The following is a 17,595-nucleotide window of genomic DNA, read 5'->3' as shown; positions in this document are numbered from 1 at the left end:
GGGTGATGCGTGTCTCTTGCCACTTAGAAGTTGGACAGCCCTGTACTAGAACAAGCTGTCGCCCTGTGCTCCCTGCCTGATCTGCTGCTCTCCTTTCTGTTCCCTGCCCTATCTGCCACGGTGCTCCCTGCTCCAGGTTGCCCACGCTTGATTTAAAGTAAGCAAAACCCAGTGGGCCCACAAGCCTGTGCCCTTCCACCGCACCAGACACCGAAGCTCCACTGCCAGATCTGATGGCTCTTTTCTTCCTTTACAGGAGCACGGATTTTCAATGATGTGTTGGTTGTGGGAGCGGGGAAATGAGGTTCCCCAGTTTAATTGAGACCTGGGGTTCCTACTCTGCCAGGGACATTCCCTCTTAACCAAGTCATGGCCACTTCTACTCTGGCTGTGAACAGAGATAACTTTCAACTGCTCTGAAAGGTGAGGAGAAGCTGACACTGGGAAAGTGTGTGAACTGTTAAAACGCAGTTGCTGTGTCCCTAAAGGAGTGTGGAACTATAAGTGACTCAAATTACTGCAATAGCAACCCCAAATTCAACAAGATGAAGGTTACAATGGTTTGGTTCAATAGGTACGTGCAGACATAACATTTGCACTCTAAGGCCGTGTCCAGACGAGTGTGGCCGTGTGGTATGTGGCACCACAGACACGTTTGAAGTGCCACATACAGCATGTTCAGTTGTTCGCGCTGCAAAGGAGCAGTATGGTGATTTTTTTACCCCAGAATATCCCATGGAAAGAAAAAGTGGAGCAGTTCATGCAGGGGCAGCGTGCACCACCCAAAAGTGGAGCTGGGCTGCCTGGAGCCATGCTGCGGCTGTCAGCCAGGCTCTGCACGGCAGAATCACAGCTGCTAAGCAGCCACGGAGGCCCCCCAGGACTCCAGGTAAGGCTGGCCCCAGCCTCCCCTACCATTCCCGGGATATCTTGCTATGTGCCAAAGTGCACCTGGCATGGGTATTCCCCAGGGACAAGTAGCGGCAGCACAAGGTGTGCCACTGCTAGTTGTCCCTGGGGAACCAAATGTCTGTGCATGTCTAGACACAGCCCAAGAGATTATATCAGTATCATTAAAAACTGGTGTTACTGTCTACCATCTAAGTGTCTCCATCGCTGAAACAGAATCAATACACACCTAGTTTTGCCCCATGCATAAATGCATTTTTTTTTTTTAGATAAAAAGTCATTAGAAAAAATTAAAATAATGAAAATTATTAAAGTTTGTTCTTTTTTTTTCTTACAGACACTCTATGGAAATCTGTTTTGATGTAGTACCTCTCACCTACCTCATCACTGTGAACTGGTACAAATTTAACTCTCAGACATAGGCAGGTGGGTTTGAAAACTCCAGTAGCCTTCATGATGATCCAAGTATGGCCACTTGAATGACACGAGCCATAAAATGCTCTAGGAAAAACTTACTACTAGTTGAGAGCACTAAATTGTTAGTAAAAGCCATAAAATGAGATTTGATGAATTTAGCAGGAGATACTGAAATCTAATTGCAGACTCCTTTGAAAAGGACACCATGATCAACTCCTCACCTGGCTTTTGTATAACTGCATTACAGGCGTTTGCAATTTCTTCTCTCTTTGCCTCATCGGGATATTGATTCTCATTGAAGTAACTGCAGAAAAAAAATGTTTTTCAGAAATCAAAGCATGAAGTCATCAAAACAGCTCCACTAAAATGGGTCCATGGCTAGTATATGTGTCATTCTTAAACGGACAATGCAGACATTCATGTTAAGAAGTTTCTGCTTTTATGCACACATGTAGTTCCCCTTTAAAAATGTCCGGTTACCTGCCTCAAATAAGTAAATAACACCTTGCAATGCTTCCTGTGCATCCCCTTGAGCAAGTTAGCACATATAAGAAAGTAAGGACCACGGCAAACACTGAAGATATAACATCAGATACAGCATCCCATCCTCGTGTTGGGAAATGCCAAAGTTTGTGCCCAGGCCCTGCCCTGTTTGTGAACAGATAACATACTGTTTTCTTCTGTAAAATCCCTCTCTCAGTCAGTGCTCTGAGACTGCATCAGCTGCCCAGTACTGATTTTGATCTGTAAGGAATGAAGGGTTTCTTCCTCTTTTTTCCACACCCCAAACTGACACCAAGATCTTCCAATCTGAGCAGTAAATTAGGTAGAAATGATTCCGTGATGATATGAACACAAGCTAGAACAACTGTACATCCAAAACACAACAGCTTTGTGAGACTCCCCCAGTTAAAACTTAATGTAATTATTTCTCTTAATTCTACTATGGTCATATTTTTCCTGAAGGATCACTCAGCTCAGGATAAAAAGTGCTATAATCAGAAGAAACGGCCAGTGCCGATTAGGTCATCTTGCGGCTAAAAGCATGGTTTTGTTCCCTTTGGTATTTTTTTGTCCAATCTACCTTTGAATAACTGCAGTTAACACAGTCCCCACTACTTCACTTGGGAGATAATTCCATTGTTAAATCAACCTTATTGTAAGTGCGTTTTCTGAAGTGTCCAGCCTGAATTTTCTTTTGCTCCATTTCATGCCTCTCTCTATTCATCCTCTTATTTGTAGTTACAGCTATAACCACAACTGGAATCTTGTTTCTAGGCTGCTATTCATTGACAAAGAGAAATTGCTCATTAGCACAGCTAGAAGCAATGTTAATATGCCTCCATTTGATCTGCTTCCTTAGCGAGCAACTGTAACCACTGAAATTGCCTTTTTTCAAGGGTGGGCTGGAATCTTTGTCTTGCTGGTCTGGGTACCGCAAGCAAAAGAGACGGACCTTGCCCTACTGATTCGAATGGAAACCGCAGCCGCTCAGCACCGTGCCGGATCTGATCCTGCTGTCAGCCGAGGGGGCATCCAGAAGTAGAAGCAAAGGCCACATGGACTTTTTCCAGCAGTATTCCCAGGCCTGAGATGGACATCATTCCCATCCTTTGTAATACACCCTCCCACGGATGTGTGGGATCAAATCAAATTGTGTATCACCTTACCTTACCTTGAAAAGTCCTGTTTGAAAAAAGACTGCATTTTGCACCAAGCTTTTTTTGAAACGGAAGAACAGGGAAGCAGAGGGCACTTATAATCCTGATCTCAGCACTTCACCTCTCTGGGGCTCATCTCTCACCAACAAAATAGGAAGACACCCACCTCAAAGACAGTCACATTTGAACTAACATTTTGAACGTGGCAAATTAGATGAGAGAAGAGACAATGCTGGAGAAAAATCCTGTATTATTTATTATGTGCATCATCCTGGCACCAAGGAGACCCTGTCTGGTCACGGGCTGGGCTGGGCTACATGCTGTCATGACGTCCCTTTGTGAGCCTCATCTATTTTGTTAACAGACACTTGCCAGACATCTAAAAAAACACAAAACAAAGCCCAGAAAATGACAAAACCGGAGAGGTTTAAAATCAAAATGTACTCAAATCACAAGGTGAAAGCCTGATGTCATTCTCCATTATGGGACTTGCACAAGCGACAGTCATGTGTCTGGTAGACGATGCCTACTGAAGAAATTCCCACAAAAGGAGACGTAGCAATGCACAAAAAGCTCCCCATCTGAACAGCCACATCCTCACTGCGATGTGAGGAATGGCAAGACAAATTAATGAAGAAAAGACAAGGCAGAAGCTATTAGTGAGCTCTTCATTCAGCATACAGCTAAATGCCAGGCTGAGTGCACTATTAACAAGCTGCAGACCAGCGTATGCACTTGCTGGCTCAAGTGCTTTGGAAAAGGAACAATTCTTGTTAACAATAAGACAGCTCGGGTTCGGTCTTACGGTTCTCTGCGACGACCGAAAGCAAACTGCTTTGATTGGGCTAACCATTTTCACAACAGGATGATGAAAAGAGATGTCACTAAGGGTGAAGCGGGGAACCATCTTCCTGTCTTGGGAGAGTTTTCATGATCTCCGTATTTTGTCTCCTCCTACTTTGGGCTAAAAAGTCAAAATTGGGAAAATCTTCACAAACCGAAATGTGATGTGGGTCAAATAAACAGGTTTTGCTTGGAGGTGTGGATGGATTGGAAAGAATCCAGCAGAGAGTGACAAAAATGATCAGACGCCTGGGAAGCAAGACTTATGAGGAAGGGTTGAAAGAATTAGGGTTATTCAGTCTGGAGAAGAGAAGACTAAAGGGGGATTTGATATAACAGTCTTCAAATACCTGAAAGGTGATTACGGAGAGGATGGACAGAGACTGTTTTCTGTGGCTGCAGGGGACAGGACGAGGAGCAATGGTCTCAGATTGTAGCAGATGAAATTTGGGTTGGAAATTAGGAGGAACTTTCTGACAGCGAGGGGGGTCAAGCACTGGGACAGGCTGCCTAGGGAAGCTGTAGGATCGCCACCCCCAGAAATCTTCACAAGCATCCCTTTGGCTGGGACGATCTTGCCTTGAGACCTTCCAGGCCTACTATGATAATTTTGAAAGCTTTTTATTTGAATCACAGAGAAGCAGGGCTGGAAAGGACCTCTGTATATCATCTAGTCCAAACCCCTGCCTGAGGCAGGATCATCCCCATCCAAACCATCCTATACAAACCCATAGCCTAACCTTAGTCAAACTACCGACAACCCTCCCACAACAAGACGGCACACCCCAGCCTGCCGTAAGTAAAGCGGAGGGATCATGACAGCCAATGTCCTGCTTCTGGAAAGGTTGTTGATCAGGGGGTAAAATTCCCTCCTGACACCAAATGTAGCATCAGTCTGACCCCGGGCAGAGGGGCAAGACCCTCTAGCCAGGGTCTTGAAGTCCTGGATAGGCACAGCCCAGCCACCACCCTCAGCCTGGGCTGCAGCCAAGACCCAGCGCCCCGATGAAGCTTAACACCCCCCTCCTCCCAACACATGCAGCAGCAAGGGGGTAGGGATGCCAGTCCCATAGGCATCGCTGTCCCATGATCAACCCCAACCAGTGGCTGTCCAACATCTTCGTGAACACCTTCAGTGATGGAGGATCCACAACTTCCCTCGGCGTCTATCCCACTGCCTCGCTGCCCAGCAATGAAGAAGCGTTTCCTGGGATCCAATCTAAACCTAACATGCTGCAGCTTTAAGCCACTGGTCCATGTCCTCCTCTCTGCAGCAAGAGATAAAAGGTGCTTTCCCTCTTCTTTACGGCAGCCCTTCCCGTATTTGACTGCTAGCACGTCCCCTCTTAAGCGCCTCTTCTGCAAGCTGAATGTGCTCAGCCCCTTCAGCCTTCTTCTCGGGTGACGTGCTTTCCAAGCCCTTTCTGATCACTTTAGCTTTTGTTTCTAGTTTAAACTGACCATACCTTTTAAGTAAAAGTCATTTCAATTTGAAAAACTGATTTTTGTCCCCGATTGCAGACCTGTTAAAACCAACCCTCTTTTGCAAAGCGTATGTTGCTGAATCTACATTTTTCAATGAAAACCTGGCTCAAAGAAACAACTAAAAAGCTGAAGGTCTTAAATATAAACGTCACTCGCACCTTTACTTGAACAACTTGCATTATTTATTACAACACTTTCCACCCAAAGATCTCAAAGAACCTTACATGTACTGTGTGCCTACAGGGTGCATCTGCCCCCCCAAATCCTAATTTCAGTTTAGGCCTGTAAATAGCAGCAGAATACAACCAAAAAAGCTTCCTAAGATCTCTGTGAGGCAAGTCAACAGTATCCGGTGCATTGTAAAGATGGGGAAACTGAGACGGAGATGTTAAGCAACTTGTCTGCAGTTGATGGCAGAGCTGGGGGCAACGGAGGAAGCCCCCGCTGTAACCACTATCCCGGGCTCCTTTTCACAGGCAGGAGCACTACGCAGAAGCCCCCGGTTTCCCGTACCTCATTCTCGCCAAAAGAGTAAATGCTTTTCTGGAGTTGGGAGGAGAACGGAGAAGTCCCGAGTTGCGATTCACAGCTAAAATCACCAGGCCACCTTCCATCCGCAAAATGGATGAAGTTTCCTACGGGGGAAAATGCTGAAGCAAAAACTTGGATGAAAGAATGAAAATAGTGATGCAGCAGGCGCAAGTAAAACCCCAAAGGCACTCTGCTTTCTAGACAAAGGGCAGCTGTCAGCCGAGTGATCATCGAACACCTTCAGTGAAGCAACCAAACGATCTCTTTTGTAGAGGATGACAGTAAAGGATTAAAATGAAAAGTGGCCAAATAATTTACAGGAGATGAGAATCCATAAGATGGTAACGAATGGAGATATCCTTGAAGCAGTTTCATTTCAATAACGCTGAAGCTTAGAAAAATTGCAGATTCAGAAAAAGCCTCTCTTTCAGGGATAATGTGCTTAGGACAATGACAGCGAGAGAATTCATCTCAGTCCATGGCTCTGTAATGTAAGTTTACATATCTCCACCTCCGTACCAAGGTGCCCCTGTTTGACTTCCACGAACAGTGGCCATTCTGTCTTTTTTTTTTCACTCAGCTGCAGAGATTAGTTTTCCAGGCTCAAATCTCACATGCTCTAACCAATGCCTTCAGCCTCTTGCTCAGGTCCGAATCCAGTCATTTGCAGCGGGCGTTTTTGTTGCTTCACAGCCAGTTTTGCAATGGCCGGTGAGATTAGGGTTGGAAGCAACATGGGCTCTGGAGCAGGGGAAGCCTAGCAGCTGTAGCGCATTCCCAGCGTGGCTGGGAGAGGGGTCTGGGGTGCTAACGGCAGTACTAGCGCTGCCGAGCAGCTCAGTGACGGGGTGCTGCGTTATGAGTTCAGCGCGCAGGACACCAAGACATTTTCTCAATTCATCTCTACTTGCCCAGGATGAGTTTGGGCCATGCAATAGTCCATCTGTCTCTGGAGTTCTCACCGCTGTTGAGGCTGTCTGTTAGACCTACGTGCCATTCAAGTGTGAGGACGGATGTGACACATCCTGAACGCCAGATACCGGATGGCTGCTACCAATGACAGGTGATGGAAGCTCCATCCTTGGAGGTTTTCAAGACCCGGCTAGACAAAGCTTTGGCTGGGATGATCTAGTGGGGGATGATCCTGCTTTGAGCACGGGGTTGGACTAGATGTGACCTTCAACCCTAACTTTCTACTTTCTATGATCATTAAATGCCTCTCTGGCTAGCGGCTGAGTTTGCTTCTTCCTCATCCCTCCAACCTCCAGCCATAAGGTATTTTTTCCAAGTTTAGGAGTCACATTTTTAAGCCCCAGACTTTCACTAATTTAAGCTCCATGCCTAATCTATGCACAAACCACCCTGTACTCTGTTTTTCAAATAGGTGTAAAAGTTACTCCAACCACTTGAACTGAATTTCCTACTTTATTGCTCTGCTTAGCATGTTTAGCAATGTGGTATGTCTCTGTTCTGCACAGTGCCACGGGGTCATGGTTTCAGCCTTCATGGCTCTTAACAGCACTATTATTCAAGCTGTCAAATCACTGAAAATCTCTCTGATCCTTTTGACATGAAAATATGGAGTTTGTCTGTCATCAGTGCCTGCAATCTTATCTCTGTGTTGCACGAGGCATGAGACAGGTTGTCAGAAAAGTGACGTTCAAAACACAGTTTCATCAAAATGTATAATTACTGGTTTGTTTTACAGCACGTAGTGACCAAGAATATACCACTACTACCATTCAAAACGAGGTCAATGAAGTGGTATTACCCATTCTGTCTGTCTATACACCTCCTTATCTACGAACCCCCATTACCATAGGGGGTAGGGAGCACAGGGAAGTATCATTTCCTTTTTACAGATGGGAAACTGAGACAGGGACAACTGAAACAACTTGTCCAACGTCCTAGACATCTGTGGCAGAGACTCAAGACTAGTTCTCTTGAGTCATGGTCCAATGCTTTAACAACAAAAACCATCATTCCTCCCTTTCCTCAAGATGTGTAAATTGGGGCAAAACTATTTAGCTACTGGAAGAGGCTATGCCTTTTGTTAAAAATTAATTGAAGACGTGGGAAACCTGAGTCTAGGCTCCTACGATTTAACCAAACGAGAACAAGAGTCAAAGTACTCATAACCTAGTAAGATTCCCTGTAGAGAAAAGTATGGTGAACCTGGTCGTTACAACTTTATTTGGGCTTTCTACTGTTCTCTTTTTAGTATCTAAGCATCTAGCTAATTTATAGACTTTTTGTGATGGAGAGTCTACCATATCACTGAACAACTTGTTCTAAGGGCTAATTGCCCACACTAATAAAAGTCTGCACCTTATTCTAGTCTGAATTTGTCTAGCTTTAGCTTTCAACCATTCAATCTTTTGCCTTTTCCTGCTAGATTAAAGAAACATCAACTCTCAGACATTTCTAACTCACGTCGGTACGTGCAGACTGTGATCAAGTAGTCTCTTAACCTTTTCTTGGATAAACTAATTAAGTGAGCTTCTTAAGTCTCTAACTACAAGGCATGTTTTCCAGATGTGAATCATTCTTGTTGCTCTTTCCATGGAAACAGCTAGCTCAAATGGGCGCTGTTTATTCAGAGCACCATAGTTATGTAAATAGCCACTGCATTTTTAAATACATACTTTAATATACATGAATTGAAAGAAATCCTTAAGATTTTTTTTTTTTAATCTTCAAGTTTTACAGTTTCCACTGCAAATGAGAGTTCAGATTTCAGGAGAAGCAACTATTTTCACTGGTATGTTCCTAGCAAGGGTTTAGTTTGCTTCCTTGGATTAGGACAGAAAAAAATATACCTCCCATAGGAAACGATGAGAAAGCAAGACTTTCAAAGCTAATGTAAGGCACATTACATTTATTTCCTCACTAATCTGACTGCAGTTTCAAGCACAGCAAAGTTGTATCACATCATTAAAATCTTCTGGAAATGTGCTTGTTTAAAAACTGGATCAATTTACAATAGCCTTGAAAGTCTCGTATCTTCAAAAGGTGATCCACCTTCCTAATCACCAACACCAGCCTGTCAAGATAACTATGCTTTGTAGTTGTTAATTATTCTTTATTCTTGCTAAGACATTTAAATTTTAAAGTGGTGATTTCCTCTTCCTTGTAATTGGGTGTGGTGATTAGAATATTTCTGATGTTACACTGAAGTTATCTTTTCACCAGAAGGATTCAGGTTTATGAAATCTGAAACAAACAGATTCTTCCTGGTTAGAGCACCTTGAAAGCGCCGACATCAGAGAGTGGCTAAAAATGATTTGATGAGAGCATCCTTAAGTCTAATGGTGTTGCAGGCTCCTCAAATCAGTCTGTGCGCAGAATCATTAACAAAAAAAAAAGAGTCAGGAAAAAAAATTAAAGCTTGCAAATAGCATCAAGACATGATAACGTGTGAATTATTCTGTAATAATTCACAACCAGTTGCTGTGATGATACAACGCCTTCAAAGTTGAGCCTAACAATGTACCGAAGCATGAATAATGGCGTCTTATTGCTTTATTTACTTGCAAGACTTAAATCAAGATCTCGAAACTGTGAATGTGTGCATGTGCTTCGTATCAGCGCCTCTGCAACTTCTTCATTTGCAAAAACTTAATATGCTAACAAGCAAAGCCTTTATGTAGGCTCCTACCAAATAAGGGATGTATTCAAAACATTAAACTCTGTGCAAGTGTTAATAAACCACTCCCAAACTAGGACAGTCATGTAGCTCAACTGCCTTGTATGGTAGATTAGTTAGATCTCATGAGCTAAGCTAAGTAAAGGTAGGGCACTTCTAACGCAGGGGACTTCGGAGGAACATCTAGGTGCTACAGACAGTGGTGCTGCCAATTCGGTAGCAGTGTTCTTCATGTTGAGGAGCTTTAAAGTGCTTGAGAGGCCCATGCTGCAGATGTAATGCAAGGTAAAACTGAGGTCCAGATCACGCCAGTCATTAAAGATTGTACATTGTCAGAGAAGCAAATGCAGTTTTTCAGGGCTTTATCTGAACCAGTATGAATTACTTACGGCAGTCCCTGGAAACCTCACTCGCTGTCCTTGAAAACAGTGCCGCCAGATGCTGACCAGACAATCTTCCCGCAAGCCTAGCCTAGGGCAGCTTCTGAACTATGCGTGGCCATTAAATTCAGTGCTGAATCAAGGAGACTACACTCCTGCCACATGCATGCATTCAAAAATCATGAGTCAGCCCCTCCCCAGTCATGCACTTATTAAAACACTAGACTCTTTTTTATTTGCTTTCTAGTTTCTGAATTACTAGGAGTTCACCAAGGTTACTTCTTGAAACCACGAGGCCTAGAGCACACCTCTTATAGAACATGTCACTCCCCTAAGCCCAGACCTCTGGGATCTAGAAACCTAAAAAAAAAGTATCAGCCGTGGTGAGACTTGTGCTAAAAAATCACGAGAGCTGGCAATGCTCATGTGATCCTTACTGGCCTGTTTCCCTATGTTTCTCTCTGAAATTTCCAAATGTGGTCTGCGTTGGGAGGGTTTAAACAAGTCATACCTGAGAAGGTAAGTCTGCAGGCTGGTGGTGATGGACGGCATGCCAACACCACGCAAGCTTTGCTCTTGAGAGTGCCACAGTGGAGAAAAAGCACGTGCATGCAACGTATTCGCCTGCTTTGGACTGTACTGTTATATAATTATTTGTATTACCAGAGTCCTTTGGAGGCCAAGTCCTGGATGGACCAGGACACCCCTATGCTGACTCTGCACAACAGCGTATAAAGGTGGTTACTGCCCTAAAAGGTTTATCAAAGTATAAGACAAGAAACATGGGATGGGAACAGAGAGATGGGAGAATACAATGAAGTGGTGTGGGCCAGCACAAGAGTCAGATAACCAGAGCCTAGCTGCTATCTGGGTTTTTTTGTTGGCCTCATGGCAAAGAAGAGATTTAAAGAGGGATTTGGAGAATAAGCAATAGCTTTGCCAGTATTTATAGGGAGCTCACCCTGAAGTCAGCGGTAACAGCACTTGTTTCTCCACAGTGTGTATGGTAAAGCTATCACTTGTACTGTCCCTCTGGACAGGAAGTAAATGATTTTATCATTTCAAATTTCCATTTATTTTACGTATAAAAATGAGACTCATCTCAAAAAGCAGACCATTACAGGGACTCTAAAAGTAGTAATTGTAGTTCATTAAGACTCCTCTGCTTTCCAGTTCTTTGGCACAGTCTACCTTAGGATCAGAAAGCTCCCAACTAGCTTTAGCGAACATCACTTCACAATGCTTGGCCCAGTAGGGAAGCATTATTAGACCAATTTTCAGAAAGAGAAATACAGAGGTTAAGAGAAGTGCCTACAGGACATCAGCAGCAGAGCCATGAAAAGACACTGGCACTTGTCACTCCCAGCTCAGGGCCTCCTCTTTCTTTCTTCTCCTTCCACACCTGATGCTCAATCCAACAAAACAAAAATTGACTCGAGGGGCCTCGTCTTCCCTGTAGCACGCGTAACTCCTGCTGCTGTTAGCTGTGCTGCCAGCAAGAAACTAAGCAGTTGACCATTGATTTTTTTTTAAGCAAGGGAAATGCAATAGATCTCATCTGTCTGGACCTCCGCAAAGTATCTGATGTGGTGCCACATGAGAAATTATTAGTTAAGAAAGAGGACACAGGGATTAGTACAAGAATGAGAAGGTAGATAAGAAACCTGGCCAAAATGGAGAGAACATGAGGAACGTGGAAAGGGGAACTAGTGGGATGGAGGGGGTCGTTACCAGAATTCCTCCAGGATCGGTCTTGAAACTGATCTGATTAATATTTTCATTAATGACCTTGGCAGAAAGTACATTAATGAAATCCACTGATAACAATTTGGAGGCAATGTCAATATAAAGGAGTTTGTGTAGTTTTAAGAACAGGTTGGACAAACACCTGTATAGGATAGCTTGGGTAGGAATTATCCTGTCTTTAGTATTTCTTTACTGTCCAAGCCCCCAAGACCTGGAATAGACTCCCTCCAGATGTGGTGCAGGAACCTACTCTGGACTTATTCAAGAAACGCTTGGATGCTTGTCTTGCTGGAGTCCTTTGACCCTAGCTGACTTCCTGGCCCTGGGGCAGGGAGCTGGACTTGATGATCTTCGAGGTTCCTTCCAGCCCTAACGTCTATGAAGTAGGGGGCTGGACTAAACAAGATAACCCCCCAAGGCCTCTCCATGCATACTTTTCTGTGATTTTATAAGAACTGGAATAATCATCTAGCAAGAACTGGGAAGCCTTGAAGACTGGTGTAAAAGAAAAGAGATACAAGTCAACAGGACCAAGTTCAAAGTCATGCATTTAACAAATATTTCTGCTATAAACTAGAACAACACAAGAGGGTGTGTACTTGGTGGGTGTCTCAGCTGACCACAAGATGGGTATGTGCCAACAATGAGTTGTGGCTATGAAACGCAAACAGAATCCTAGGATGTAGCAGGATAAGTATTTTTACTAGAGACGGGGAAATGTTAATGCCATTGTACCAGGCCTAAGCAAGACCTCATCTGAAAGTCTGCTCCCTCTCATTCAAGAAAGATGAATTAGATCAGGAACAAAGACCAAAAAGAGTTGGCTGACCAAGGGAGTGGAGAGCCTATATTACGAGGAGCCGGAAAGGGCTGGACTCTTCTAGTCTATCAAAACACGAGAGGGGCAAGCAGAAGGAGAACAAAAAAGCTGTTTCAGCAGAAGGACAATTTTGGCAAAAGAAACAGTGGGCCATGAATTAAACATGGCTGGAAACTAGAAATCTTCTAATCGGAGGTGGCCTTGGTTGATGATCTTTGCCCAGAGACCAGCAGAGGAAATTGTACCCTGCTGATCTTGCTAGACCTTCAGTACAGTCCCCAGGAGGTGCTGATCAAGTGTTTACATGACGTGGTGGGTATTCAAGGACCAGCTCCACATTGTTTGTGCTCTTTCCTAGCAGGGAGGTCCCAGAGAGTGACAACGGGCAAGTGCTCATCATCCCCTCAGGACCTTTCAAGTAGGGTCCCCTGGGGCTCCGTTTTATTGCCCCTCCTGTTCAGTGTGTGTATAAGGCTGCTGTGTGCTACTGTCAAGATTTGGGAGATGGTGGTATTAGCATGCTAGTGGCATCCAGCTCTATCTCCCCTTCTTTTCTGACCCTGGCACCGAAGTCCCAATCCGTTCCCAGTGCCTGGCCGCAGTTGAGCACTAGACGTGGGCGAATCCATTGAAACTGAATCCAGACAAGACAGATGTGATAATCGTGGGCAGACCACGTGACTTGAGGGGTGATTGGGACACCAGACATTGATGGGGTTCAGCCTCCTCTTGTCATCGGGGGTCAAAGCCATAGGGGGTCCCTAGATCTTCTGCTAATCCTGGATGTGGAGGTGGTGGCAGTGCCTAGGAGTGTTTTTCACCAACTCCCATCCGGTGAGAAGGCTGCAACTCTTCCTTTCAGATTCTGATCTAGTCACCATCACCCATATCTTTGTAACCTCAAGGCTGAGCTACTGTAAAGTGCCCTACGCGGGGCTGCCCTTGGAAACTGTCTCGGAAACTCTGACTGCAGAAGACTGTGACAGAAAGAAAGTCTCTCCCTACATATATACAACCATGGTGTGGCTAGTCTCAATCAGAGCATTTTGCTGTACTCTCTTCCTCTTTGTTTTGTAGAAAATAACCTCTCTGGAGCAGAGTCTGCTTTTTCTTGTGCGTGTATCTGGCATCTCTGCAAAACATGCTTTCTACTGGAAATTCATTATAAGAGCTACACAGGTGCCAGGCAAGGAAGCAGGTTCCCTTTGCTAATCCGGCAGCCGAATAAGACATAAAAAGGAACAAAGCAACCCTAGTGGCCTCTGCAGACGAAGCCCATATGGTACTTCAATGCCGCATTCTTTCACTTCCCTACTTGAAGCACTCTGTGGCCTGAGAGCACCTACCTAAATACATGAGCAACGCTCTTGGGAGAGATCCTACCAGGAATGTCACTTGCATTAAGTCTAGTTGTTGCTTATACAAATATCCTATGTCCGTGGCTAGGTGACGGAGCATTTCTTCTAGCTGATGTCAGCTTGGGGCCTTAGTCAGGGACTAGTTAAAGTGGCAGTTAGCAGGAAAACTAGTTTCTAGGAGAGAAATCAAGTAAGCAAACAAGTGATGGGTTGCACTGGTTCAAACCCGACTGCTGTTGCCAACGTCCGGCTCCATAACCAAAGGTGACAAGCCACTACCCTTTTGACTAATTCCCTTACAGTTCAGTCCAGGTCAGGTAAGAGATGACTTCTTTTAATCACCTCAGCACAACTTGGCCTGAGGATAATGTCCTGTACAGATCAGGGCAGTCTTGCTGTGGGAAGCAGACATCTCTCCTTCGTGAGCTTGGATGCTGAATGACCCCGTTTGGCAGGTCAGAGTTGACAAGTACTTTCCTGAGAGGCTCGGCAGCTTGGAAAGGAGCCAAAGGGTGAAAAACAAGCCAAGGCAGCTTTTTGAACTCTTGCATTTGCTGTTGTCTAGATCGTAACAAAAAAAAGTGTGCTGCCTTAATCTCTCAGCCTTCTGCTCACAGAGCAAGGGAACCCAGCATCCCTGATTGAGATCGGACCACCTAAAAAGTCAACTACTATCCCATAGTGCTGTAGGGTAGCCACAGATGTACCATCTGCAAATGTGGTGCTGGGTGGAAACCAGTGAACTCCATCCCAGTAGCATGAGGTCAGACTCAAACTAACTGGATTAATCGTTCAGCAATAAGTATGCGACAGGGGTGTCAAAGAGATGGGTTGTAAAGACCCGTTACCCAGCTCCGGTGCTGTCTCTGGATTGGGAGCTGACCCACACACAGCATGGGACACGTGCTGCAAATCTTGCCTGCTCCAGCTGCTCCAGGACACATGCCGCACATCCCGTGGGGCCAGATGAGTTTGACACCCTTGGTATGCGATGTCTAGACTAAAAACAGCATGCTAGGGACAAGTTAGCACAGCTCCTGTGAAGGCAAGAAAATCCTGCCTTTCCCAGCCTCTTAGAAGTCTTGCTAATGGATAAGAGAGAATTGATATATATAATTCATTTGGACTTTCAGACAGGACTTTGATGCAGTCCCTCACAAGGGCAATTAAAGAAACCAAGTAGATGCAGGAAGGGAAGTAAAATTCTGTCACGGATTAAAAACTGGCTAAGATGTAAACAGAGAGGTAATTTTCAGCATGGAAGGAAGTGAAAAGTGCGGCACACCAAGGCTCGGTACTGTACTAATAGTAGTAGTACAAACTGTTTATGCTGCTAGGTGGAGGCCCCTATATATTTACAGATATAGTAAATGCCAATCCTTGTCCCAAAAGGCCGACAGTTTAAAAGGACCAGAGGTACTTAATATCATTATTAACAGTGTGGCTCTCAAAAAGGTGGAGTGAAGGAGGGGGAAATTAAATAAGAGTAGAGAGGGTTGCTGGGAACTTGAGAAGGAGCTAACAAAAAAACACACAAATCAAATGATTGAATTTCCTCTCTCCTATTTGCCCAAGGTAGATAAAAGCAAGGGAAAGCATACAGTGAGTAGCAATTCTGAACTACTGCTTGGCACTGTGTGGCCCTAACTTAATGGTAGACACCCGGGAGGAAGGCCTAGCTGTCACTATTGACAATTGAAAGGAAGCATGCATTTAATCAGCGTGCAGTAGTGGTCAGCAAACATTTGGCTGCTTTAAGGAAAGGCCAGAGAATTATGCTGGAAGTATTCAGATGTCAGGATGAAAAATAAAGAGACAGCACATCTGCCCCTGGAATTCTGCAATCCATCCTGGTCTGAGCCCTACTTACCAACCCCGGGTCTCAATCAAAATCTAGGAGAAGTGGAACAGGTCCAGAGAAGAGCAATAAATGAAAGTTATTAAAGGCATGGAAAGACCTTCCATCTGAGGAGAGATAAGACAGAGTGAGATTATTTGGTTTAGAAAGGAGATAAATAAGATGGCTTGATGGTAACCTACCACATGTATGAGCCAGAGAAGGTAAGTATAAATTTATTTGTATTTACCCTCAAACTACAGAACTAAAGAGACTACCAATAGAATTAAAAACTCTTCTACATTGAAATTGATAAAAGGATTTTTTTTGTACGCCGCATATAATCAGTCTATGGCCCTTGCAAAGTACTCCGAAGACCTTAGTAGGATCTGGAGAGAATTAGAACAAAAAGAAAGCACATAGCTACCCTGGCAAGGATAAAAACATTGATAATGGATATTAGCTTTCATCTATAGCCCTGTTATCACCTCAGCTTTCTATCTGGGCGAGTTTCCGAGCAAAAGGGAAAGGTGCTGCAACATCATCATCATCGTCATAGATTCATAGATGTTAGGGTCGGAAGGGACCTCAATAGATCATCGAGTCCGACCCCCTGCATAAGCAGGAAAGAGTGCTGGGTCTAGATGACCCCAGCTAGATACTCGTCTAACCTCCTCTTGAAGACCCCCAGGGTAGGGGAGAGCACCACCTCCCTTGGGAGCCCGTTCCAGACCTTGGCCGCTTGAACCGTGAAGAAGTTCTTCCTAATGTCTAGTCTAAATCTGCTCTCTGCTAGCTTGTGACCATTGTTTCTTGTAATCCCCGGGGGCGCCTTGGTGAATAAATCCTCACCTATTCCCTTCTGTGCCCCCGTGATGAACTTATAGGCAGCCACAAGGTCGCCTCTCAACCTTCTCTTGCGGAGGCTGAAGAGGTCCAGGTGCCCCAGTGTCTCCTCGTAGGGCTTGGTCTGCAGGCCCTTAACCATATGAGTGGCCCTTCTCTGGACCCTCTCCAGTTATCCACATCCCTCTTGAAGTGTGGTGCCCAAAACTGCACTCAGTACTCCAACTGCGGTCTGACCAGCGCCCGAAAGAGGGGAAGTATCACCTCCTTGGACCTATTCGTCATGCATTTGCTGATGCACGATAAAGTGCCATTAGCTTTCCTGATGACTTCGTCACACCGATGACTCATGTTCATCTTGGAGTCCACGATGACTCCAAGATCCCTTTCCGCTTCCGTGCCACCCAGCAGGTCATTCCTAGGCTGTAGGTGTGCTGGACATTTTTCCTCCCTGGGTGCAGCACTTTGCATTTCTCCTTGTTGAATTGCATCCTGTTGTTTTCCACCCATATGCCCAACCTGTCCAGGTCTGCTTGCAGCTGTTCCCTGCCCTCCGGCATGTCCACTTCTCCCCACAGTTTTGTGTCATCCGCAACTTGGACAGAGTACACGTCACTCCCTCGTCCAAGTCACTGATGAAGACATTGAAGAGTATCGGTCCAAGGACCGAGCCCTGTGGGACCCCACTGCCCACACCCTTCCAGGTCGAGACCGACCCATCCACCACCACTCTCTGGGTGCGACCCTCCAGCCAATTCGCCACCCACCGGACTGTGTAGTCATCCAAGTCACAGCCTTTTAACTTGTTCACCAGTATGGGGTGGGATACCGTATCGAAGGCCTTCCTGAAGTCTAAGTAAACGACGTCAACCCCTCCTCCTGTGTCCAGGCATTTTGTAACCTGGTCGTAGAAAGAGACTAGACTGGTCAGACACGATCTGCCTGCCACGAACCCGTGCTGGTTTCCCCTCAGCATAATTTGTCCTGCCGGGCTCTCGCAAATGTGAGCCTTGATAATTTTTTCAAAGACTTTGCCTAGGATGGAGGTGAGACTGACTGGCCTATAGTTGCCCCGGTCCTCCTTCCTCCCCTTCTTGAAAATGGGGACCACATTGG

The 17,595-nt window shown here is 45.1% G+C and overlaps 1 protein-coding gene across 9 annotated transcripts in view; it reads right to left on the bottom strand.

Annotated features, from left to right (window-relative positions):
* Window positions 1-17,595, bottom strand: part of HMBOX1 (homeobox containing 1) — a 153,555-nt gene that overhangs the window by 21,838 nt on the left and 114,122 nt on the right. For all 9 annotated transcript variants that reach the window (XM_014610233.3, XM_019483816.2, XM_059728444.1 and 6 more), the window contains one exon: window positions 1,548-1,630. In XM_014610233.3, the coding sequence (XP_014465719.1) occupies window positions 1,548-1,630 (83 nt within the window). The remainder of the gene's footprint in view (window positions 1-1,547; window positions 1,631-17,595) is intronic.

Source organism: Alligator mississippiensis, chromosome 1 (assembly GCF_030867095.1).
Source record: "Alligator mississippiensis isolate rAllMis1 chromosome 1, rAllMis1, whole genome shotgun sequence".
Classification (NCBI taxonomy): domain Eukaryota; kingdom Metazoa; phylum Chordata; order Crocodylia; family Alligatoridae; genus Alligator; species Alligator mississippiensis.
This window is presented reverse-complemented; position numbering and strand designations above follow the sequence as displayed.